Source organism: Ailuropoda melanoleuca, chromosome 5 (genome assembly GCF_002007445.2).
Source record: "Ailuropoda melanoleuca isolate Jingjing chromosome 5, ASM200744v2, whole genome shotgun sequence".
Lineage (NCBI taxonomy): Eukaryota > Metazoa > Chordata > Mammalia > Carnivora > Ursidae > Ailuropoda > Ailuropoda melanoleuca.
Genome location: NC_048222.1, coordinates 3,259,860 through 3,286,055, shown reverse-complemented (window position 1 = coordinate 3,286,055; position 26,196 = coordinate 3,259,860). Strand labels below are relative to the sequence as shown.

The following is a 26,196-nucleotide window of genomic DNA, read 5'->3' as shown; positions in this document are numbered from 1 at the left end:
GAGTTAGATGGAGTTGAGATGCTCTGCTCAAGGGGACTTATGGTGTGCCAAGGGGACGAGCCCACAAACGGGCACACAACAGTACGAGGCAGTGCGTTCTAACGGAGGCATGGCATCATGTGGCGGGACCCCAGCACGGGGAAGACTGCTGCCTGGGAGACGGGGGTCCCGGAGCTTAGCCCCGCAGAATGGGGAGGTGTCGGCGAGGAGGCGGAAGTGCCTTCCAGAAGGAACAGTGCATGTACACAGATGGAGCCTCCCGAAGGGCGTGGTGCAGCTGGAGGGCGGTGGGGGCTTGGGGGCTGGAGCAGAGGACCAAGAACGGGAGATGGCAGGCATGGCAAGCTGCGCCAAGGGCCAGATGGCTACAGCCGCTCTGAGGAACCCGCCTTTATCCACAAGGCTACGGGAAGCCATCGAGTTTTTTCTAATCTTGCTCTCATTTAAATTATGCTTTTAAAACCCCTACCGACTCCCTCCACAACTCACAGTATCTGAGCCTGAATGTACGCAGTATAGCAATCCTTACGTATGCAACTGCTTCCGCTATATATCCGTTTTTTGGTCCATGTGTTCATGCACACTTTCCTTCTAGACTCTTCCTATTTGCCTCTTTTCCACTAGGTTAGCCTGGCCCTTCTCACCTGTGTTTTGTAATTCAACAAATTACATGCAATTATTATTATCATCAAGTAGGAAACTTTTTAGTCCTCTCCTTTCTGGACATTCAAAGATGACTCTTTTTTTCCCCAAAGATTCCTTTTATGTCTGTAAAGAACAGACTCTTCGTGTCCGTATGTACATATGTTGTATCGTCTTGTGATAGGATATACAACACAGAGAATGTAGCTTACCTATTGCATTCCTGACTACAAACAGAAGAACTTCTTTTACTAACATAGGATAAAATCAACAACACTACCATAAACTAATGCTAAGAACCTCTTTAAATAAAAATAGCTCTAGGAAAATTGGTATGATGCCTTCTGACTCCCTCGAACGCCAGGCTGTGAAGGCTACAACTGTGCGTAAAGACTGTCCTCAGTGATAAACTCGCTTAACTTGGGAACCAACACCTTCTTTGACTGTGAGTGTAATTGTATTTTTCAAAAACGATAATCTTGTTACCATGGATATCTTCGCCACCACGGAGAAAATCTAGGCACAAAAGCAGGGCTCACGGACGAGAGGGACAATCTGCGTCTTTGACAAAGGAACATGCAGGACCACACTTCCCGCCCCAGGGACAGGACAGCTGTGACTACCGCCCCGTGAGTGAGATGGAGGAGAAGAGAGGAGAGGAGGGACATGCTGAAGCAAACACGCCCCGAGCCCCCGAGGCAAGCACCGCACGGCGAGCAGGCCACCCACACTCACAGAAAACTCTAGCTCGGCCTTGGGTCTCAGCCTGAGGGAGGGCAGGTCACTGAAAGAGCGGCTGCGGTACAGCTTGGCAAAGAAAGTGTCCTGCAAGGCACTCAAGACAGACAGCCGCCGCGGCTTGGCTGCTGAAGGATGCAACCACCTCTTCAGAAGTCAAAGCAAGATGGTGGAGTTAGCGGGAAGCATCGGTTACCGTGTTCCGTTAGCGTTCTAGCAAGCATCTCTGATTACGACAACGGTGCCGTTATTTACATCTGTTACGCTAAAAGGCTGACCTCAGAGAATCTCCAGAAAAGTCTACATGTTATCAAAGCAGTCAGGGGGGTGAGGGGAAAGGGAAGATGGGAGGTTTACTGCCTGCGTGCAGATGGCCGAGGGCCTCTTGGAATGCGCTGCTCTTACTACTTGATTAGGGGGAGCTCTGAGATTAGCATTATCAGGAATTATTGAGAACCCCTAACATCGGATGTCCAATGTTTCACGTACTGGGTGTAAGCCCTGCCGAGAGTTCGACATGTCTCCTCCAGAAATCACAGTGAACTTACGAAGAAGGAGTGATCCTTCAAAGTGGGTGTCTCCGGGGTGCCCTGGCTGTACATGGACATTCTCCTCTGGAGGGCTGCCGCCTTGTTCCCAGCGCCCGAGGACGTGGTCATGTCCTCCACGTCGAATGGGCTGCAACACAACAGGTTCTGTGAACGCATGTTCGTTAAAGTCCCCTCTAACCAAACCCCGGCCTGCAGGCTGAGAAAGCACCTCATTAGAAGTACCACCTTATACATACATAAAGTCAACTCAAACCCGTGGGAATTGGTCTGGCAGAAAATAAACCAAGATAAAAGAAAGTGGAGCAGGGGGCGCCTGGGTGGCACAGCGGTTAAGCATCTGCCTTCGGCTCAGGGCGTGATCCTGGCGTTATGGGATCGAGCCCCATATCAGGCTCCTCCGCTATGAGCCTGCTTTTTCCTCTCCCACTCCCCCCTGCTTGTGTTCCTTCTCTCGCTGGCTGTCTCTATCTCTGTCAAATAAATAAATAAAATCTTTAAAAAAAAAAAAAGAAAGTGGAGCAGAAAACGAAGCCAGACCCACCCAAGGGACCACCGATGAGCATCACAGCTTTAAGAACAATTTATCTATACACCTAGACAATCTTTGCCTTCATTCATATTAGAGATGTAAACATATTAACGCTGTCCAACACATGATGCTGAAATCTGTAAAAAGTTTTTGAGCTTTGCAGGGACAGATGCGCTAACACAAGAGAGTCACAGATTATTGTTCTAAAGAAAACAAACGTAGACTCCCATTCGTTTCATTTGACACGGAGACTCCTGAGTGACTGGGAGGAGGACAGTCTGTCCACCGTGACACTTACCATCATGCCATCCAGTTCATCCTGCAAGACAAATGATCTTGCGTTCGATATGTCAGTGACTACAAATTATAAGGAGGGAAGGCCAGGCAAAAGGCACGGACAGTGTCTTAGTGACAAGACAGTAGGATCTTTGCTGCTTCCATGGCTCGCCCTCCATATTGGAAAGGGGACCCTGAACATTCGTGCTCAGCAGGTCACATTTACATGGTAATACACCAGGGGTGTCATATCAAACGTTGTGAGCAACCGAGTTTAAAAACACACAACCTTTCTTGTGAGATGACCTCAGAAAACCACCTTTAAGTTTACTGCTCTGACAAGAGGCATCTCTTGCCCTTTGGAAATGTTCTATTGCAGTGGAGTGTGAAGGATATTGAGAAGTTTCCCAGAGCAGCGTATGGTTCACGAGCTAAAGCGGGACAGACGATGAAAACACTATAGCAAGAATCGGGATCTTTCCGAGGGCGAATTATCTCCTACTGGACAGTTATTTTCCTTCCAAATTAGCTTGCTTAAAGGTTGACAGGGAGGGAAGGCAGCAGGACAAAATATTTTAAATCTGAATTAGAAGAGAACAGTGACAAGACAGAGGCGTCTCCAACTTATGGAGACGATGTGCATGGACATCATCTGCTGAGCCAGCGGATAGATCCTTGGGCCAGCGAAGTTCCGACGCAGCTCTTGGTTGGACCCGAGAGTCTCCTTCTGTGACGAGCTCCCTGGGGACTCTGACGGTCCAAGCGCCACCCTCCGAACAGCCCTAGCCTGCAGCAGGGATTTCTAACGTGACAGAACGGAAAAGGGCGACTTACTACCAGGTGATCTCCAGGCTCAGTTTGATGGTGCCGAGGTCGTTGATGTCAACGGCCACCACCTGAGGTCGGGCGGCAAACAGCTCTTTGGTCTCGCAGGTCACGCTGCCGACCAGCAGGTGCGTGGCGAGCCCTTTGAGTTCTGTGACCTGGTGAGAGAGGGACAGGGAAGCCTTACGGGGAGCATGGGGGAAAGGCCAGGCACGCTTCCCCCGTGTTCTTCTCGGCCCACTCTGCGCGGGAGCAGCGGTCTTCGCCACGGACTCGGGGTGCAGAGAAGAGTCTGCAGGTGGGGGTAGCGGGCACAAGTCGTGGACACAGACCCCCACCCACGGGCCACCCAGCCGTGCGGCAGGAAGACAAGGAGCGGCGGAGACGATACTGAACCTTGATGGAGATGAACCCCACGATCAGGGGCAGGAACACCACTTCCTCCCCATCCCAGCTCTGCTTGCCGTTGGCTTCTATCTTGCCTTTCAGTTTCCACCTCTGTCGACCGTACTTCATGAAAATCTGCAAAGAAGACACCACACGTCAGGGTCCAGGGCACTGGCCCGCCTTCCCCACCCCGACACCAAGATAAAAAGGCAGGGAAATAAAGCAGCTGCCACTCCTCCCCTTCTCTACTCTCCTCCGTCCACTCCCTTCTGGTGGGTTCTTCCAAATTTCCTGGGGCCTGGGGAGTGGGGAAGAGGCTTTCAAGGGGAAGTAAGGTCTGCTCCCCTCCAAGAGGCGTGGAGGGCCTTCTGTAGTAAAAGGTCATCACACGGCGTCCTTCCGTGTCACTGCGATCATGGAGACCAGTTCCTCCCCCCATGAGTCTACTAGAATAGTCACCATACTCCTCAGCTCCTTCACAGGGAGAAGAAACCATCAGCTAAGATCCACTTAGCAGCCAGAAGCAAGAAGTAAGACCCCCTCCTCCTGGATGAGGAAGACAGAGCTGGACAAGGATTTTGAAATCCGACACAGTCCCGCAAGAGGGTCTCCAGCTCTCCTCGCTCAGACAGGAAGATACTCCTCCACCCCCTGCCCTCCCCACGAAGAATGATCACAGAGGGTTCTGGAGGAGACAGTTTGATGAAATAATTAAGGGACGTTCCCTTTTGAAGGGGGAAAAGATAAAAGGCTTTTTGGCCTAATGGAGTATATCTTTATAAAGAAAGGTCTAGATACTAGCGTCCTTCAATCCACGGTATTTATAAGCACTCATGGTCTTGGATTGGCTCTTGCATCCGGAGAAAAGACTGCTATCAAGTACAACATTGGGACAGTAGAGGAAAAGACGAAGTGGATGTACAACGAGTAAGAGTCGCTAAAGAGCCAGGTCAGGTTAGCTGCGTTGAGAACTGCACAACGCTGACAGGAGAGCATGTCCTTCTGTGTTTAGGAAAATCATTTAGGGGCGAAACGTCCCGATGTCTGTGCATTAATCTAAAATGGTTCAGCAACATAACAACAATCATAGCAGTAATAATAAAGCCAATGTGGCATAATGTCAAAAATTGGTGTCTGGATGAAGAGTATGTGGGGGTGTCTATCTCCAAACTTTCCCATTGGCTTAATTTTTTTTTCAAAATAAACAAACATAAGAGAGAGAGAGAGAGAAAAAAAAAGGCAATTTAAGAAGGAAAATAATGGCCATCTGACTCCTGCCCCTCAAATCCTCAAGTCCAACCCGCAGACCGACAGGATACTTACTTCGTATTGATCTCCAGGACAGAGGCGAGCAAAACCAGCCAGACCTGTAAGCAAGCAACTGGGACGTGAGGTGCAGAATAGACTTCCCCTCTTTACAAACCCACACCGCCACAGTTACAAACCCAGAGCATCAGACCTTTGTGAAAGCTCATGCCAATAGTTTTGGGGGAGAACCTGAGGACACAGCGATGACTGGGAATTCCATCTATCCCAGCCCAAGAGAACATTCCAGGCTGGGTTATTTAAAGATACTGCTTTTTGGGGCAAAGAAGGCTGTTGGGCAGGGGCTAGAACTCTATGTACCTTTGGCCCACTGAAGATCCACCCAGATTCCTGGATCAGAGAATTAGGGCCAGAAAGATATATTCATTTATTTACCCAAAATATTCTCATGAACGTAAATGGCTCTCTTGTTTTTCTTTCTGTCCCAAGATTTGTGATTTCTGATAAGGGCCTCTCGTTCGCTTGAAGATTCCACGTACCCTTGCCTCTCTCCAATTCACTCATTCCTGTTTTCCTTTTCCTATTTACCCGGAAGAATGATACCACCACTTACTGTATTATGAAACCACGTAAAATGAATTGTCATCTACACAAAGCCAGTGATTAAGAAAACTAAAACCAACCAACCGAATGACAACAACCCGCATTCCCCAAATGGCGATGGGGCTTCCCTTCGATGACTCATTATTCCTAGCTGGGTCTGCTCAGTCTGAGATCCGGCCCCCCGGCTGCTGTAGCAGCAAGAACACATCCGGTCACAGCACTGTCGTGGGACGTCTCAGGGACCCTGGGTTTCATCGGTCTCTTTCTTTCTTTCGGCAGATATTTATGGAGCCTCAGTGTGTGGGAGGGTCTGCGCACTACGGTAACAATCTGCAGAGTAAGAGAGACTTCGCCGTTACCCAGAAAACAGAACAAAATGTGGTTCAAGTCCACAGGGATGAAACGGACAAGGAGCAGAGGCAGTAAGAGATATTAACTCTAGATATTAACTCCAGTTTCTTCACTTTACAAGGGGGGTAACAATGTCCACCTCACAGAACCGTTTGTAAAGACAATTGATGGCAATGATCGTAAAGACAGGGGTAATGATTATGTATTTGGGAGTGGGATAATAGCATTGACTGAGCACGTGCCAGCTACAGCTCACTTAAAAGATGGTATCTGTAGGAAAAGACAGCAAACTGATGCACATGAGAGAGGGGACAGCAATGAAGAGTTAGGAAAAGGAGGGTTTTTTCCCTATATTTTGAATTTTTGTAAGACTGTGTCACTTATATAATTAAACAAGAAACTCTATCTCATTTAATGTAGGATAGCTTCATGGAGGAAGGTGGCATTTGAACAACAGAATATCACCATCGGCAAATGAAGGCATGGGGGAGAGGACACTTCTGGGTGGAGTGAGTGGCCTGTATTCACTCAGCAGTATTTCCGGAGGGCCTACCGTGTGTCAAGCATGAATAAAGTTGTGGGGAGGAAGGTACATACACAGTAAATGTAAGGGCTGAACTTGTCGACAGAGACCTATCAGCAATCCTGGCTTTGTTTCTGTGCCAATCACAAAGCAAAGTCCTTTACCCTAATAGGGACCCCAAGACAACATTGCAATCAAGGAATGAAACAAATTCAATAAAAATGGGCAAACTCTTTAGTACTTTCTCATTTTCAAATGAAAAGAACCAATACAGTTTTATGATAAAGAATTCCAGTTACATTGGGGCGCCTGGGTGGCACAGCGGTTAAGCGTCTGCCTTCAGCTCAGGGCGTGATCCCGGCGTTATGGGATCGAGCCCCACATCAGGCTCCTCCGCTATGAGCCTGCTTCTTCCTCTCCCACTCCCCCTGCTTGTGTTCCCTTTCTCACTGGCTGTCTCTATCTCTGTCAAATAAATAAAATCTTTAATAAAAAAAAAAGAATTCCAGTTACATGAAATAAGTCAGGCTGAGAAAGACAAATACCATATGATTTCATTTATATGTGGAATCTAAAAGAAAAAAACAAATGAATAGACAAAAAACAGAAGCAGACCCATAGAGAGAACAAACTGATGGTTGCCAGAGGGGAGGGGGGTGGCATGATGGGCCAAGTGGGTGAAGGGGAGTGGGAGGTACGGAGTTCCAGTTACACAATAAATAAGTCCTGGGGATGCAAAGTGCAGCATTGGGAATAGAGTCGATGGTACTGTCAGAGTGTTGTATAGGGACAGGCGCGAGCTACAGTCATGCAGAGCACAGCACAGTGTATGAACTTGTCGAATCACTGTGTGTACACCCGAAATTAATGTAGCATCGTGTGTCAACCACACTTCAATTAAAAAAATTCAGTACAGATGTTTAGATATCTTCAATAAGGTAATGTTTATAAAGTAATATTAAGTAAAAAAAAGGCAAAATTCAAAACCTATGTAGAGTGTGACCTCTACTATATAAAAATGGATCCAAAGGAAAAAATTATAGAAAAACATATCAAAGTGCTAAAATAATTATCTCTGATAAGGTGAGCTTATGAAGAAAGTTACATTTTTTACATTAAATAGTAATTTTTATTGTGTTTTTTCAAATATCATGTTTTTATTTTATAGGAAAAAAGACCTAAAAAAGATCACGTATGTTGGCTGGCAGGCAGCATATGTGCAGAGAAAAGGCGATTTGGGTATTCGTGACAATTTTTACAAAGTTTAGCACTGGTGGAGTTATTATATTATGACTTTAAACTTTTTGGTCTATTTGCCCATATTTTAAAAAATGAGAAAGTTACCATTTAAAATTTTTAAAATAGATTCGAGAAGAACAATCCCTCACTTTTGATAGAGGCAGCTGGGGAGGAAATAACTGTGAGTAGCTGGTGCAAGAGCAGCCCTGGGACTCTTACATTCCTTCACGCACAGGATGTCCGTTCCACGGACAGACCCCTTCGTGCCTCAGTCTCCTCAAGCTGCTGTTTAAGACCTTTGCGTTCTTAGTTGTTTTTATATTAGTTTAAACGTGATTTTACCCATGGAAAGATGATGAGGATGGTACCACACAACGTATTTTGCCTTCTGTGAGTAGCCCCGTGGAGCTGTGAGACTGTGGAACGCATGACTCTGCTTTCTGCCCATCTCAAGGACACTCCAGGGTTAAGAGCATAGACAAGGTCCCCGGAGGCTTACAAAAGCACCTGTTGTTACCACTTTCTGTCAGTAGATGGCAGCAACTCACCAGCTCGTCCTGCCTCCCTACCCACAGAGCAGGTCCACTGAGGACGGTTCTAACAACCAGAACGTAAGAGGTCACTTTAACAGATTTTAGAAAGTCAATGCTCACTAATCATTTTCCGGAGGATTTAATCTTTTCTTTAGTACTTCAGAAAAAAAGCACTATTGACTGGTTTTTATAAATCAGAATTGGCGAGACACCAATTCTAAGAAAATCCAAAGTGCAAAGGGGCGCCTGAGGGACTCAGCTGGCTGAGCAGCTAAAGCTGGGTTTCTCTTCAGGTCATGATCTCAGGGTCATGAGATTGAGCCCCGCATCCGGCTCCCCGTGCTCAGCGGGGAGTCTGCTAGAGGAGTCTCTCTGCCCCTCCCCCTGCTCACGCTTACATGCGCTCTCTCTCTCTCTAAAATAAATGAAAAAATCTTCAAATAAAATAAAACCTGGGCAAATTAGTTGAGGTCTCATCCGTTGCCGGTTTACCTGTGCATTTACAACAGAAGCTGGTTAAAACAAAAACTAAAAACCAAGAAACTGGCCTGGTATCAGTGTGGATAAAGTACGTAAGGGGGAAAATGCTTTGAAGGACTTTTTTCCCCTTTGAACATTACCAGAAATTTCGCATCTGAACTTATCCAAACGGGAGAAAGGTACTTGGTAGAGATGATTTTGGAGCTTATAAGCCCAGGTCATGAAAGCACAGTTTCTAGAAGTTGCTTGCAGCGGCATCCCCCCCACCCCGCCCAGGCACTGATTACCAGCGCCCTGCTGCAGACTGGCACGAGCCAGGCAGAAGCAGGACTGCTGCTGCGCTTCCTAAGGTTCTAGCCGCTCGTGTAAGCCAATCACCGCGCCAATCACCGCGCCAATCACCGCGCCAATCACCGTGCCAATCACCGCGCCAATCACCGCGCTGCTTGCGAATGGAAACCAAGATGCGGCAATTACAGTCACAGCTTGTTGTCTTTCCAACCTGGCCAGAGGCCTGCCGGGATTTTCACAGCTGGGCAAAGCTTCCTGTCTTCTCAGCAGTTTTGTGATAACCGTTGTACAGTCTAGAACGCTTTTATCATGGCTGCTCTGCAGACCGTCATGGGGGTGAGCGTCCAGGGGAGGGCGGGAGTGGGGGGCTTTTGTTTCTACGGTGCACCTTTGGCTGTGTTACTGTAAACACCCATTACTGATAAAACGGCTCTTCTCTGGCCTCGTTGGGAAGGCCCAGATGCTACAGCACGTAGGCGCCCACCTTTCCTTCCTTTGCTCAGAGACTTTTCTGCCGGAAGAATGCTCCCCGTTTTTGCTAGTTCTACGATGACCTTCCTTTCCAAAGATAAAGCAGATCACACATGCTGACAGCATAGACACACAGAAAAGGAGGGCTGGGTATTCGCGACAACGTTACAAAGTTTCATACCGGGTAGAACAATGAGGAAGGTAAGGAAGTCACACTTTCTGCTCCAAGGAAAGGAGCCAAGCAGCTGAACAGCCAGGAGTTCCGTTCCAGGCCTTCCTGGTTTACTGACCAGGCATAAATAGTGCAGGCTTACTAGCTCATGGGTAGTTCTTCCCTCTGCCAAGGCCTTTCCAGGCCCTGAAAGCCGGAGAGGCAGGCACAGGCTTGGAGATACCCACTGCCTGGAACTTCATGGGAATGAAGCAAGAGCTGGGAGGAGTAGTTTCCCTCGAGAGAGCACTTTTCATCTAGGTTCTGGCTAGCAAGAGGCTCCCTCGTTAGCCTGACATTCAAGGCACGTTAAGATCCCACGCCCATGCACGTCCGTAACTCTTCTTCCAGGACAGGCTCTTGCCCAGCCAGCCCTCCTGCCATTTGTCAACATGCTTTTCCCTCTTTGGTGAATGCCATTCCCTTGCAGTTCATCTGCCCAGAGCAGTCCCTCTCGTTCTAATTCAAAGGTTACGTTGAGGAGCCTTCCTCCTTCCTTCCTGCTTCCCTCCCCCAAGACAGGTGAGTGGCACCCTTCTCCCATCCCCCTGGGGGCTTCGGAGACTAGCTGGCCACCCCACTAGTCCAGGGGGTCATTTGTTCCACTGAATTAGAATGCACAGGCTCACACATCCATTTTTCTCCAGTGGCCTGTGTGGAACTCAAGGCCAGGGGCCACTCATCAGGACGCAGCCAAGAACAGGAGCTCTGCCACTGATCAGTTGTTTTTATCATCGACCCACCCACACCCCCGGGGGCCACACACACGCACGCATAATCACACACAAAACCAAAAGGGTTGTTTTCTTTGTGTTGGGTGGGGCAGAAAGGGAAGTGTGGAAGGGTGTGGCAGGAGGAAGTTAGGTTACCAGCTCTGACAATATTATGAAACACCCTGAGTGGATGTCGGTATGTTTCCTGGGGGGTAGTTATGTTTAACCAGAAGGAATCACAGATAACATAGCTGATTCCAAATATGTAAGATTTCTTGGCAGCGTGAGGCTTCCCTTTATCAAGAGAGGAAGATTCCCATGGAGGTGTCCCTTTGAAAGGCTTCCTAGTTGTTGTTCAAGAGTTTTCATGTTAGATTAGGAAAGTGCAAAGGGAGAATAATCTGTAATGAAAAAGGAGAGTACGTTTCAGGCCTAGAGCCCCCTGGAGGGAACCGAGGGCCCAGACAGAAGCTACGGTAGGGGACCAGGCGGGAAAGCAGGAAAGAGAGAACAGGGAGAGGCAGAGATGAAGGAGATGGGTGAATGGGCAGTTCTGTCAGCCCACCAGGATAACCCTTTAGGACCCAGTGCTGCTATTCAGCGGGCGCCCAGATCCCTCAGGGATAGCGGCCCCCAGCACCTTCATCTCCTGACCCCCAGGCCTGAAGCGGCACGCCCACGCTGCCCGTGTGCTGGGACGGAGATTACCCTCCCACAGAAGAGATTCTAGGATCGGCTCTGCTCTCTTCGAACTTCCCTCCTCGCAGGAGACCGAGCGTGAGAATGTTCTAGAAGCCAGGAGCCCTGGAATTCAGTTTCAAGTTTGACTCCAACCTGCTCTGTGACTTCTGGGACAAGTCATATAACGCCCACTTCCCGTCAATAAAATGGGGAAATGTGGATGCCTTGGATAATGGAAATCAGGGAAATCTGTTACTCCCTGTGTTAACTGTGAGAAGATGTGTGAGTCTCTCTCAGCTGTGAGACCGACCAGTCCGCATGGATGGTGCTGAGTGTTGGGGGATACGAGAGGGACGTGTTTTCTGCTAAACACTGATTTGGGGCAGCTGTTTTCCAGAATCAGGCTGCTGATGAAATCATCCTGAGAGTCTTAAAAAAATCTTCCAGGGCCGCCCCTGACTTGCTGGGTCTGCGGCAGGGCCTGAGTGGTTTTGGAACGTTGGACTCAGGTGAGGACCCAACAGGAAGACAATAAACGAAAAGCTGACAAAGCACTGATGCCCCCCTCAGTGGGACAGCAAGTGCTGAGATTTCTCACTGAATAAGAAACCAGTTCACGCTCAGGTCTGTCCCAGAGAAGAATGCAGCCACTGGGGAAGCTGAAGGTCAAGGTCGTTGTTATTCTAGGAATAACTCATTCAGAGTGGCTCTCAGGTTCTCACGGGGGTGCCTAGCGCTTGACACAGACAGGGCCCTGCAGACTCAGATGACTCACTCGAAAATGGAGCTCTCCTGTTGAGCACTTTAAACAAAAAAGTGCCCCTTCTCTACTCTCTTAATTGCAAAAAGTTGAGGAGAGGGTGATTAAGTCTCCATTAGCAACCACCTGGGGATCCAGCTCCTGCAGAAACGTGAGGACCGAGCGCCCACGCCCCAGCTCTCTCTCTGCTGCAGTCAATGGGCCCAAACTCAAGACACAGGGATGGTGGCTGCTGATGGGAGAGCCCCGCTCCGTTTCCTAAAGCTGGCGTGCCTTTTTTGTTCTGAAGATGCCAATGACCAATCGTGCTGCTAGGTTGGAGCTTTCCAGAGCAAACACCAGAAAAGCACTGGGCAAAGGAGGAAAGTGCACAGTCCTCTGTGGGTTTTATACTAAAAATAAGAACCAGTAAGGAATGGGTGGGTAGCTTGCAGAAAACATGAGCGAAAAGGAGCAACTGAAACGACACCACAAAGAAGCCAAAGACAAACTGAGAACGTGGGACATTCTGTACAACAACGGTTTTTACGCCAAGTCAACGGCAGGAGGAAAATGGCAAGGGTCTGCTTTAGACGAAAGGAAGCCTAAGAGAGACACCTAATGACCAATCATGACGCATGGACCCTGTTTAGATCCCAGTGTGAACAAACCAAACGCACGAAGTGTTTCTGAGACAGCTGGGGAAACTGGATAATGGAGTGGATTGATAACAAAGGCGTATTAATTTTACTAGACGTGATAATACTTGCCATTGTGGCTATTCATGTAAGAAGAAGTCCCTGTTCTTTAAGGGACGCATATGGAAATACACACGGGCAGGGTCACATATCTGGGTTACATATCATCAAAGGGAAAAGCAGGGAAAAGCGCATGGGGGAAAAGCCTGATAATTATTAAATCTAGGTGATACGGGGTTCATTGTAACATTCTCTTCACTTCTGTGTATGCTTGCGATTCTGCCATTATAAAGATTTAAGGGTGTAGGCAAGTCTCAAGGCTAGAAGGTTCTGGAACATCAACACATTCACCAACGGGGAGGGGTGAGTGTGGGCGGCACAGCGTCTTTGCAAGGAAAATAAAAATAGCGTGTGTACTCAAACTTCAAGGAGCTCTGTCTGTGGAGACGGCGCCTGACTCTCCGAACGGGAAAGAGTACCTTTCATCTTGATGGAGAACTCCCCCAGCAGGCTCTCCAGCTCTGCCTCGATGGTGCACATATTCTGTGAAGAGGACAGAACACTGGCATCAGCGAGAGGCTTCTGTGACAAACAGCTCAAAGCACATGACGTTCGAGAAGCTGCAGACAACTACAGCTCCAGGCTTGAACACGGGGGGCGTTTACCTGTTTGCAGGGAGCTACACGGAACTGCCCGTGAAGCATTCTGGGCAAAATGGTCCCCCCGAGCCTACGCAAGCCTTCTGGTGTGCGGGGAATTTAGAACACAGAAGAACAAGTCACTTATTTCCATGTGCAATGATGAGGTTGCTAGGTAAGAAGGAAAGCAGTCTGGGAGCACTTGGGTAGCTCAGTGGGTTAAGCGTCTGCCTTCAGCTCAGGTCATGATCTCAGGGTCCTGGGATGGAGTCCTGCATAGGGCTCCCTGCTCAGTGGGGAGCCTGCTTCTCTCTCTCTCCCTCCGCCCCTCTCCCCTGCTCATGCTCTCTCCCTCTCTCTCAAAGAACTAATTAAAAAATCTTAAAAAAAAAAAAAAGAAGAAGGAAGGAAGGTAGTCTTCTCCTAAATGGAGAAGGTCAAGGTCTTAAGTCGCTGACTTTGGGATCTCCCACAGCAGAAGACTTGCTGTGTTGCCTTCAGATGTTACATCAATGATCTCATCGAATGCAGTCATAAACAGACAAATCCAGAATGTGATATTCTGTAAGAACTGGCCTGGATTCTACAAAAAGGTAATGTGGCAAAAAAGTTCTAGATAAAAGGGGCTAAAGAGACATAAAAACCAAACGCCACCTGTTACCTTCCATTAGATCCTGACTTGAAGGACAGTACACTAAAACAGTTACCAAAGACATGACCGGACCAGATGGGGGCGTCTGAAAATGCACAGGCCATTCGCTAACTCCGTTAGCTCATTGTCTCAGTTGTGGGAATGGTGTGTGTGCAGGGATACACGGGCAACCACTGTGGGTTCTGTGCAAAGTACTATGGGGTGAAGTGTCGCGATGTCCATTACTTACTGTCAAATGACTCAGCAAAAACATAAGGATAAAGAAAGAAGAAGTTGAGCACAGGTGAGAGAAGGAAAGCAAGTAGGGCGAAATGTTACCAACTGGTAAAGGCAGACGGTGTTTATTATACTAGTCTTGACTTTTCTGTCCGCTGGAAATTTTTCTTAGCGGAAACGGGGGACCAAAATAGCAGGGCTGCTGTACCCTACTCAAATGAGCGAGGCTGACTCCCTGCGGCGGGGCCACGGCGCCCCAGAAATGACTCCTGGGCCTGACAAGAGTCCTCCGCTCACTCTACTGCTGAGGGACCCTGAAGGCAGAAGGAGGGATGGCATCAACCGTGTGGTTAGACGTGTCGCTACGCCCGCCCTACTTCCTCCGTGTCTGAGGACCTAAACAGAGCAGTCAGTCAGAGATCAAAACAGGAAAAATGCCGAGGCCCAGGCGCTCCGCAGTGGGGCCCTTCGGCAGCTCGCCTCAGCTTTGGAAATCACTTGTGCGGCAGGAAGCAGCCTTGACCGTCCCCGCTCCCTGGAGTGGGGGGGGGGCGGGGTAGCACCTGCAGGCTTCTCCCTTGCACCGGGCCTCCATGGTCTGGGGGCTGGAGTGGGGGGTGGCCGCTCCTACTAGCCCACAGCCCCACGAGCACTGATAGGGAGTGCTCCCGTTTGCATTTTGTGGGCTGACGACTTCAGGATTGCTGAGCAAGGCCATGGTGTCCTCTCGGTGCCTCTGTTCTCTCCAGAAGATCTCTCTCCCGCACTGGTGTGTTGATGGGGTGCAAAGAGAACGGCACTGCCTTTGCCCTGTGAGCTCTTAGGACTCAAATAGCTTAGGAAACCTCTGGGAAACTTCCTGAAGTCTGAGCTCTGTGCGGCTTGAAAGCTTTGGAAACAAAGTCTCAGTAAACTGCTTTTCTTAGAGCCCTGCGTGGCACGCGGCTCGATGAAGGAACACATCACACTTTCCCAAAAGGCCGGCGGCGTTGGCGTGCAGGGCGGGTTGCACCAGTGCCCTCAAGAAAACCTGGGGGCAGCTGGTTTAGCAGGTGAGGACTTCTGCGGTCAGGATGCTCTTCCATCTCACCGGGGCAGCTGCGGGTGAGTCCTGCAGCCCCTGCGGCAGCCCCCCGCCCCCCAGCCACTCCCCCAAAACGTTCTCTGGGATAAAATCCCGGCTCTGCGGTTACGTGGAGATAGGAGCCACCCGATGTCAGGCAGGACACTACAGAAGTCCGACTCCCTCCTCGAGGGCACAGTTCCTCTTGCTGAAACGGTCCTCTATGTCTTTGAACAAGCGGGTGAAGTCTGATGTCACGTGCCGGCACCCGAGCAAGGACAGGCATTTCGGAAACAGCCGGCAAGTGTTCTCTTTTATTTCCCAGACATGCACAAACGAGGTCTTACGAGCCAGGGCTGCTTCTAAGCCAGAGTCTCAACCCCTGGGTGCATAAACTTGGATGGGCGGAAAAGAAAGTCGCCATGATTTCACAACCTTTAAGTAAAATGCATGGCGTCGAAGCTTCACGAATGTAGGAACTAAGACCCAGCGGTATGACTCGTGCCTGTGGCTCTGACACATAGAAATCCCCTGTGTGTTCACGCACACCACTGGGTCTAGATAACCTTGAACAATCATTCAGACTCTTTGCTACTTTAAAAATGTATAACTTCCAATAACTAGTGGCATTGCTAGAGCTGATAACTTAATTTTGATGTGCTAATAATGTGGCATAAACAGAGCACAGTACTGTATCAAAATATTTTTAAGGTATTTTGATAATAACTGTACTGCTAATACTGAAATAACTATTTCAGTATCATTGGCTTCCTTTGAATTCCTGGATTCTATGTATATTATTTTATGCATTTAACAAGCATTCTTCTGAAAGGGGCACATAGGTGAAGAAGCCATGTTTCGGACCGTGGAAAGAGACAAACGGGTCAGACCAAAGGCTCTGCTGGAGTGACCTTATGAGGCGACCCATGGGGCCCCTCCCGCAGCAGGGCTGGGGGACAGAGGCTCAGCTCTCGGAGCTGTCCAGCAGACCCCCATGAACCCTCCGGAGACTGATGACTTCATTCATGAAATTCGATCTCTGAGCAGACACACGGGTTAGTGAGAAGTGCTGCTTGAATAATTCAGTCTTTCATCAAAGACACTTGGTATCAGGTGACCCCAGGAGGAGGGAGACCTCTCTGTGTCAGACGTAGGGCCTCAGAGACAGAAGCCAGGGGAGGCCCACTTCTGCTGGCGGTTTTTTATCTTGTCTCCTTTAAGAGAGAAGGGACTTCCTCACGATAAAATCATCACAGGCAGGAGCGTGGGTGATACTCAATTTTCAGGGTAGCTACCGTAACCGCTGGGGCAGCTCCACTTCCAGGAATAAAGCCAGGTTAGCATGCACACTAGAAAATTCGGGAGGGCACTTAGACTGTCAAGAACCAGGGACCAGGGCCTACTGACTTCCTCAGGCAGTCGCTGAAATTACCGACACGCGTTTGTAGCCTACCTGTGCAAAGACCACAAGGCAGCATGGAGCACATAAGAGTGTAAGACTTGGTCAGTGCATGGCTTCATAGCACCTAACATCTCGCGGCTTTTCAAGTTCATGAGCTAGCACGTTCCAAGGCACCAGGAGATGAGTGCCTGACAGGTGACGCTCAGGGACCGAGAAAGGCCAGCGAAGGCTGTGGAGTCCAGTGAAGACTCAGCCAAGATACAACCAACAGAACTGCCCCAGAGTCGTCTGGAACGGTCGCATGGACAGCCCCGACAGTGCAAGACAGGCTCGCGGGAGGACCTGTCCCTGAAGAGCAGAACGCGGTCTGTCCTCGCCGCGGGCAGTTACGGGCAACTGGACAAGCCGCGTGCGGTCGAGCCGCTGGGCCACCGGGCACATACCTCCGTGTACTCCCTGTAGCTGCGGCCGATCTCCGACAGGCTCTCGCGGGCCGCTCTGCTGGAGGGCGAGGCCGAGAAGGCTTGCTTCATCTTGCTGGCGCCGTCTTGGAGACGGCTCTGGATACAGTAGGCCTCGTAGAGCTCGTCGACCTGGCGGAGCCACAGGAGGGAACACAGGGGGTCACTACTTAATCCCACTTGAAAGAGCTACACGGGCCTTGTTCAGTCCGAAAGATATTTACCTTTCTGACCAAAACAAGGGGACTCTAGTAGAAGCGTCATCCTTTTATTTATTTACTTATAAAGATTTTATTTATTTATTTGAGAGAAAGAGAGAGGACATTAGCAGGGGGAGCAGCAGGCAGAGGGAGAAGCAGACTCCCTGCTGATCTGGGAGCCGATGTGGGGCTTGATTCTGGAACATGGAGATCATAACCCGAGCCAAAGGCAGACGCTTAACCACCTGAGCCACCCAGGCACCTGCCCTTCCTCCCCTCTCCGGCCGACCATCATCCTTTAAGCCAGAGACCAATCATCTTTGTTTTAGCCACTGGGATCCATTTTCTCTTTGAAAGCAGATTTTAATCTGAGCCTTCTTTGCAAATTATAAGAAATGAAAATGAACTTAACATCGGTGGGCTGTGTGAGCCAAGTCCTGGACGACAGCGACTGCAGTCTTCTCCGTGAGGAGCAAACACGGGAAGGGTTTCCGCGAGGTTCTTATCACTTTAGTTTAAGAGTATTGCCACAAGGTGATATTCACACATCTACATTTTACATTTTTCTTTTTAAAGAACTTGAGCCAACACTTTACAAAAATCATTTTCAATAGGGCCACCTGGGTGGCTCAGTTGGTTAAGCATCTGCCTTCAGCTCAGGTCATGATCTCCAGGGGTCCTGGGATCAAGACCCGCATCAGGCTCCCTGCTCAGCAGGGAGTCTGCTTCTCACTCTCCCTCTGCACCCCTCCTTGCTCTCTCTCAAAAAAATAAAATCTTTAAAAAAATCATTTTCAGTAAAGAGCCTTAACAATAGAGAAAACAAAGTTATTAAATTATCCTTAAAATGAGGGTGAAGAGGGACGCCTATGTGGCTCAGCCGGTTGAGCGTCTGCCTTCGGCTCAGGTCATGATCCCGGGGTCCTGGGATCGAGTCCTGAGTCGGGCTCCCTGCTCACCAGGGAGTCTCCCTCCCCCTCTCCCTATGCCCTTCCCCGCTGTCATGCTCTCTGTGTCTTTCTCAAATAAATAAGATCTTTTTAAAAAAATGAGGGTAAAGCACAATTGCAAAACTTGATCAAACTGAAGGCTTAAGAACTATGTGGTTTTGTGTGTGTAAATTATACCGCCACTAAAACGATAAATGGAAACACTAGAGGTGAGCTATGTGTCTACACTTCCAAACAATAATATCCTGTTGGCAAATGACTGTCGATCATACTCATTCTATAAGCCTCATAATCACTTACTGTCTCAAAGACAGTGCTTCTCAATCAACCCAAGGCGATTTTGACACCCAGGGGACATTTGGCAAAAGCCACAGCCGTTTTTTCTAGCATCGCAGCTGGGAGGTATTATTGCCATCTGGTAGGGACGAGGCCAGGGATGCTGCTAAACGTTCTGCAGGACAGAGGACAGCCCCCTACAACAAAGACTAGCTCCAAATATCGACAGTCTCTAGGTTGAGAAAACCTGGTTATTCCTCATCACGTACACGTCCACAGTCTTGCGCTCTCCTCCATTATCAACACACTCCCCAGTTAACCACAGGAATTTGCAGGCAGATGAAAAGGACACGAACACCAGGCATTGGCAGAAGCAAAGGAAATCAGGGACTTCTGAGAGGCTGCCTCGGACAATGTGAAGTTTTCATTTCAGTACAAAGTTTATTCCCTCAAAAGGCTGTAGAACCAGAGGAAGGTGGAGATGAATATAATGGGTTTCGGAGTTTCAGATTCCCCTTTTGTTCTGAAGGCAAGTTTTTGGGTGCTTGCGACAAAGAGTCAGGAGGACCCGTTAGAGTAGGTGGAACTTTCCACTGTTGCTGTCTGTCTAGACGTCAATCACACTCAGCTTAGAAGATGCGCATTAAGAGACTGGGAATTATTCTCTGGTTAAAAGATTCCTGTTGCTCTTTCCTTCAACAACTCACTACACTTTGCTGGGAGCAACTGCCAAACTCTGGAAAGCAGCCCTTCATCTTTGGGGTCAATGGGTTTGTCTCTGATGAAGAGGAAGATGTAAGGTCAAAGGTGGTGAATCTGCTGATGAAATCTTTGGGTTGGTGACTGGCAGAGAGAGTGGCTGCCATACCCTAAAACCAAGCAAAGCCTTCCCTGGCGAGCTTGTTAAAATGCAGATGCCCAGCACCACCCCCCCCCCCCGAGCTGCTGATTCAGTAGGTTAGGGCTGGGCTGGAATCTGGAATTTTACGTAAACATTGCAGCTCATGCTCATGGGGTTGGTCCCCACAAAACCCCTAGAAACACAAGAACTGATCCCTCTTCCAGGGCAGGCCAGACCGCTTCACCCATGGGGTCCCCTGGGAAGCTACCCCTTCCCCCTCCTTCCCCACCACGGTGTTTGCTAAAGTCTGAGACTGTGATCCTCTCTACGGCAAACTTCACAGGGACGTTGGTTTAGCCCTGAAGATGCAGTCTGTTACTCTGCATTCGCAGAAGAGTGAATTCTTGGTTTTCATTTCAGTGCCAACCTATGCTAGCCAAGCGGAGCTAACCTGTACGGTAAAGGGTGACTATGTCCTCGAGTGGGAACGGGCCCATCTGTAGGCAAGCTCTGGTCTCATCCATACGTCAGCAGGGGCTCTCATCAAGTCACCTGCTGGACTCGTTCGGTTAAATACCATTTGCGAGACATGCTGTGCACAAGGGTTAAAACAGCCCACCCAAACCTTTCGTGACCCCCGGGATTGTCGTGGCAACAACAGTGGCTACAAGATGGATAAGTACACGCCCACCTGAGACGGATTTTGTTTCCTTGCTGTGCTTCAAACCAAACAGAGTCATTTGCCAACACCTGCCTGCCACACAAATACCTTCGAATGGATGTCATTGTTTTATTTAGTGAGTTTCACAGAAATTGGAGCGATTTCAGATTCTCCCAGGTAACAGATATTTTGCAAAGTGGGGGCGTGCAAAAGCAGATGTGTACACGTATGTTTACCTACATCGAAATCATCACAGAATTTTAAAACGAAAGGATTCTTAGGATCATTTAGACTGAATACATGCACCTCCTGGCTCCATTTCACAGAGTGGAAAACCAAGGTCCGCATGGGTGATATAGCCCAGAGAGTATGTGGCTGGAACCTAGGGCTTCTGACTCCTAGCAGAGACATTGGCTGAAGCCTCCAGTCTCTCTACTTGGAAGAGAAGCTGATGCACGTGGATGGAAACAGGAATTACTACTGGTGGGATTTAGTGGCTCCTAACGGGAAGTATTTTCAAGTTGTCCCAGTAACTCTTGGTAGTGTTCAGAACAAGGGGGTGACAGTCCCACTCCATCTAGCCTGGTTGGACCATCAGTGAATGATTTGTAGGGCTCAGGCCTGGGTGTCAGGGGTCCCGACAAAATGGCCCTCATCGATGGAGGCAACAACGGTGAAAGAAAAGCTTAGAAACCACGCTATGTGAGGAAGGACAGAAGGAACTAGGGGCTTGAGAAAGAGTTAGGGACGTACATGGCGGCTGTCCCTAAGTACTTAGAAGGCCTTCATGAAGAAGTTTACGGGATACCAAGTTGTACGTCTGGCCAGAGGGTCAAGTAATGCAAGTGTGAAGTTTCTTGTAGGGTCAGCTTGGTTTGATCTTTACAAGACTACACAGGGACTAGAGCCCAGCAGGAGGCTCCCTGGGAAGCACTTAAATGTTTGTTGAACAGAAGGAGAGTCAGAGCTCTGCCAGATTGTCAGGCTCTGCTCCTTTTTCTCCATCTTTCCTGCCTGTTGGAGGACTTAATTGCTAATCAGCTTAGGAGTCAATTAGGTAAGAAATTCTCCATGGACTAGATGCCACGTTTAGGCCAAAGGCGTATTGATTAGTGACTGAGAACAGAAACCCAGAAGCCAAGACAACAGGAACTTCATTACCTTACTGATGTGGAACTCCAGGCGTCTCATGTATCTTTCAATCGTTTTAATTTGCTGGAATTAAAAGAAGAGGTTTAAAGAAGTACAGCCATTCACAGTTTAACTGATCAAGACTGGCAAGAGTATCTTCTGATCTCCTACACAAAATTACCAGAAAATGCTACATATCTCCCCTTTCGTCCAATCTTGGCTATTTCAGAAAATCTCTAATAACAATTTAGAAAGTATTTTCTAAAATATGGAATAAATATTCCGAGAGATGAACTCGAGTTAGTAATCGGAATCCTTGTCCTCAACATCGAGGGAGGCCAATCAAATGGAATTCACTGGATTTCTAGCAGGACAGGATCCTGTCGGGGTTACTTCTAATCCTTCACAGTAACGTATTTCATCATCTCGGAGATGAACTCACCCCCCTAAAGTTTAGTGTCCCTGAAACTGGAGTGCACTCTGAAACTACTGTCTGTACACGCTCAGAGATAACCACAGTGGTTCATGTGTCCTCTCTTCGTTTGACTTATAAATATTGTTATTACACGCATTAAATTTAATTACCCTCTCAAATGTCTTCAAAAGACATTACACCATGATTCAGCATTAAAATTATGTATATACGGAATGGCAGGCGAAGGGAGCAGCAGCATATATGAATAAATAAAAACAAAATCTACATTTAAAAGAAGCCTAGAAGATTTTTGTCATGAACTATGAAATACAAATTTTCAGTGAATAGAGAAAACCGTGCCAGGGTTTACATGGAATCACTTTTCTCCCCTTAGGGACATATAAAATAATGCTGTGTTTTCCAGTCAAAAAGGTCTTCAATTTGATGAAATATGGTAGTCAATTAGAGACAACATAGGTAAGGACCTTCAAATACCTGGGAAGTTCTTGAACTTATCAGCATATGGAGAAACTCTATGGCCAGGTGGCACCTTTATGGACATGACCTTGAAGATGTTATTGGAGCTACAGATCATGGTACTATTCATCCCCCTCATTAGATAAAAGAATGACATTTACTAGGCTTAGAAAAATCATCAGTCCTTGGAGATCTGGTTATACCTAACAAGGAAATCACGAACCTCTCTGCAAACATGCACTGTTTTATTTTTCCGCAATACTCCCCCCCACAGAATGATAACTTACCTTGTCTAGGTCATACAGCACACCCTAAAATAAAAAAGGAGTGTCTGGATTAAAACATGTTTATTCAAAACCATTACTGATATCAACAGAGGGATTTAGTTTGCATTTCTGCATTACCAGGGAAGAAATGATCACTCCTGCAACGTTCCACTGGGTTATTTGAAATAGCAGTAAGAGTACTTTTAGGATATTTATTTCTCCTCCGTAACTCCAGAATTCCACCCCAATCTCTCTGCACCCAAGAGTCTCACTTGCTTTCAGCCCTCCTCTCTTACATCCTGAGGGGCACATAAATTCACATTAGCTTTTAAATAAGGAAAATAAGTTAACATGCAGTGGAGCAGAGATAGATGTGTTAAAAGAACACTTGCCTTCCCGTTTAAACATTTAAAACTGGTGTTTAAGGAGAGTCCTGGAGGGCAGTGACAGGCTTTTCACAAATTGTTTTTTAAGCAAGTTCATTTCCTGTGTGCTCATAATATCACAGTGTAATCGGCCCACGATCCCCACAGCCCCCATCATGGAACACCAGGTCCTGGCAGGAGCTCCGGCATCCATTCACCATTGTTCTCCAAGGAGAAACGTTTGTGCCCGGGGATGGTCAAGGGCGTTCCAAAGTGCGGAAGGCCATGCCACAAGGGTCATTCCCCATAGAGATGGGGCGGTTCCTACTCTAACATCATCAGGATATAAAATATTTAACTTCTATAAAGCTTTTAACCTCTGAGCCTTCGAAAAGGGCACCACTACACATCTTGGCATATCTCCGAAAACAGAAGAAGACAGCAGCTATTAACGTGCGGCTCTACCTCCAGTGCATATGGAGACTTTTCCTGGGCTCGCCGACGCCTTGAAAGATTAAGGTGCAAGGTCATTTTGAACTGAACAAAATCATTTAAAATAGTGTATAGGTGAGAAGCTCCTCTTCAACCAGACAAGTCCTCACAAATTCATTAGAATGGAGGACACCTCTGAGCCAACAGACATAAGGACATGTGATGGAACGGGCTCAGGGCTCCTCCCAACTTCTCATAACAGGTGCATTTGGATCCCCTCGCCCTCACTGACGTCACTGACTCATACTATTTTCTTAGTAGCTCTGGGTTCCAAATTCAGTACTAACAAAATGCTAGGAGAACCCCAACTTTTCATTTCCTTTTATGATTTGGAGGGGGGGCATGGGAGGTCATAGTTGCTGCTGTTTAGTATTTTTTTCCTGATTATAAAGTGTATCCACATAAACATGCTTGGAAAGTACTGAGAAGTATTAAGAATAAAGCATTAAGAAGAAATTCAACCTCCTTCTCAAATATGCATCAGGAAGCAGATAGCACTCTGCCCCTTGGATCTGCTTGTCTTAAGGGTTCTTCCTCGTCCCCATACCTTTCCCCAGCACCCCATCCCCAACCAGTAGGGAAAAAAAAAAGACACTTAGCCCAAAAAAGGAATAGTGTGTTAAATCCTAATGATGGGATGGTACCTACCAGGCGAGAGTTTCTTCTCATATCTTTTAACTGAGCTGTCAGCTTGTCCAGCTCTGTCTGGTGAACCTCCAGATATTCACTGCAAAACAACAGGAAACATACTTGTGAACTCTGTGCCTATCAAGGGGCATCTGGTGCTGACCTTGTCCTTCTGAAGGGGACGAGAAATCTGAGCCCTGCTCTGGGGAGGGCAGAGTCAGTGGGGAAGAGGCTGTGTATTTCCCAATCTCTCAACTCTCCGAAAGCTCCAGGACATGCTTCTGATACCATCCAGATGGTCAAAAAGGAGAGCCCCTGTGAGTCTGCAAGTCCAAAAAAGAAAAGGCAGTGGGGAGGGAATGCACAAAACAAGGATAGAATCTGTCCTGGGTCCAGGCTCCCAGAGTTCTGTCTAGTTAAATACAACACCGATTCTAGAGGACTCCCCACACACCAGGGAGATTTTATTCTGGACCAAAAGTCCATATAATAATAGAATAGAATAGATGTAATATAGAATATAATAACTTGGGAAGGTTTCAGAATCCTTCCTCGACGATCACTCAAATGGAGCTGTCTGTACACCATGGTCTGTGAGAAATCCAGCACTGCCGAGTTAAACACGTCACCAGCTCGGAGCCCCTTCAATGTTATGGATGTGATGTGGAAACCCCACATATTTAACATGTTTGAGACTCATCTAAGGCTTCCTCGATTACAGCGCAAGAATAAAATGTCAACTACAGAAACAGACATTTTTAAATGATTTCTTAGAACTTTTCCGCGTGCCCCTCCTTCCCCCTGAGGATTTTAGAAAAGAAAAATGTTCTAGGGCGTTAGTGTCGGTGTTCTTACTCAAGTCCGTTTTTCAAGGCTCTGACGACCTCTTCCACCCTCTGGGGCTGAGGCTCTTTGGGAGGGCTGTTGTTTTTATGTCCTAAATTGTGCATTTTCTTCAGTTTGGCCTGAGGCTTCTTGACAGCGGAGGGATTTTCGATGAAAGAGTTACATCTGTGCAAAGGAAAAAGAAATTGTGAGTCTCGGCATCCAAAAGGATCTAGCAAAGAAATGCCCTTTTAATCATCTTGTGTTCGTATTCGTGTGTTTTGGGAAAGGTGCCGGTCCCCGAGAGCTGAATAACCTGAGCCATCCCACATGTGGTTTATCGGGAGATTTGCCATTAGATTTGTGACCTGCTGCAATCTGGAACCTCCGCAGGGCAGTGGCTCCTCAGCGTCAGGTCAGGGGCTCTGAGAGAAGACATAGCACGCCACCGAAACCTTACAGAAAGCCAAGACAAGTGCTTCCGAGGAAACAAGGAGGCAGGAGCGTATGATCCAATGAAAAAAATAGGCGTGCTAAGCAACGGCGGGCACAAGCGTCCACTGAACTCGACTAGGATGTGCGTGAACAGTTTCTGGGTAAAGGGCCACTCCAGACGGCGTTAAAGAAAGGCACGTGTAGCCAACCCGATGGCTTTCTGTAAGCCTTCTTTCTCTGGAGTACGTTATCTTTCGGTAGAACGCAAACTTCAGCGTCTCTGTCAGCGGCAGGGAGGCCGCCTGCAGGTGAAGATGGACACCTGTGATAACTGGACCCCAACCACGGAGCTGATTAGGAGACCGAGAGGCCGGAACCTCACGGACCCGGCTATCAAAGGGAAAGCCGTGACCTCTGCGCCTAGCAGGTGCCTGCCCTGTGCCTCCCAGGTTAGGTACTCTTTTCCTCGGCATAACCATCTGTGCCAAGGGGGACAGGGCAGGTCAGAGCTCACAGACCCCTCAGAGCCCAAGAGCTCTGTCGTGTCAGAAAAACTGAAGACAAACTTCTTCCCTGTTACCGACCATGTCATGACCTGTGTGTTCCTTCTTGAGTTCCCCTAAGTCCTATTTCAGATGAAGGGAGATTCCGGAGACACCGGACGACTAACTTTCTCGAGCCTTGTCTGACGGCTTCTGCTTCCCCGAGTTGCTCTGCAGAGGCGGTCCTCACCCACTGCATAACTTCGCAGCAAACACAGTCCCCCCAGTCTGGCTGCGGTGGGAAATGTGCGGCCCGAAGGGGTGGGGGTGGGGAGAGCTAGGCACACAGACCGCTGGCTGATCCCAAATCTTCAGCTCTCTGCTTGGCAGGAAGAATGTTAAATGACAGAAAAGAAACTACGGCACTTAATTTTTGGTACATTACATCTTTTCCATGAAAGAGATTAAAATAATGTGCACGTGTGCGTGTGTATGTGTTTTCACAAGGCTGCACGCTCGCAAAGCCTTTTCAGGGCGTGAGCTCATGTCCTCCTGGAGTTGCGTCCCGGGACAG

General features: G+C 48.2%; 1 protein-coding gene across 13 annotated transcripts in view; it reads right to left on the bottom strand.

Annotated features, from left to right (window-relative positions):
- RIPOR2 (RHO family interacting cell polarization regulator 2) overlaps positions 1-26,196 on the bottom strand; it is a 216,821-nt gene that overhangs the window by 34,398 nt on the left and 156,227 nt on the right. For 12 of the 13 annotated variants that reach the window (XM_034660249.1, XM_034660247.1, XM_019795920.2 and 9 more), the window contains exons 3-12: positions 24,736-24,891; positions 23,902-23,980; positions 22,418-22,441; positions 21,269-21,322; positions 17,162-17,311; positions 13,227-13,290; positions 5,272-5,315; positions 3,958-4,083; positions 3,571-3,719; positions 1,929-2,058 (exon numbers count right to left, since the gene is read on the bottom strand). In XM_034660249.1, the coding sequence (XP_034516140.1) occupies positions 1,929-2,058; positions 3,571-3,719; positions 3,958-4,083; positions 5,272-5,315; positions 13,227-13,290; positions 17,162-17,311; positions 21,269-21,322; positions 22,418-22,441; positions 23,902-23,980; positions 24,736-24,891 (976 nt within the window). Of the gene's footprint in view, positions 1-1,928; positions 2,059-3,570; positions 3,720-3,957; positions 4,084-5,271; positions 5,316-5,901; positions 6,144-13,226; positions 13,291-17,161; positions 17,312-21,268; positions 21,323-22,417; positions 22,442-23,901; positions 23,981-24,735; positions 24,892-26,196 lie in introns of those variants that run through there. The other variant, XM_034660253.1, reaches the window with a different exon arrangement.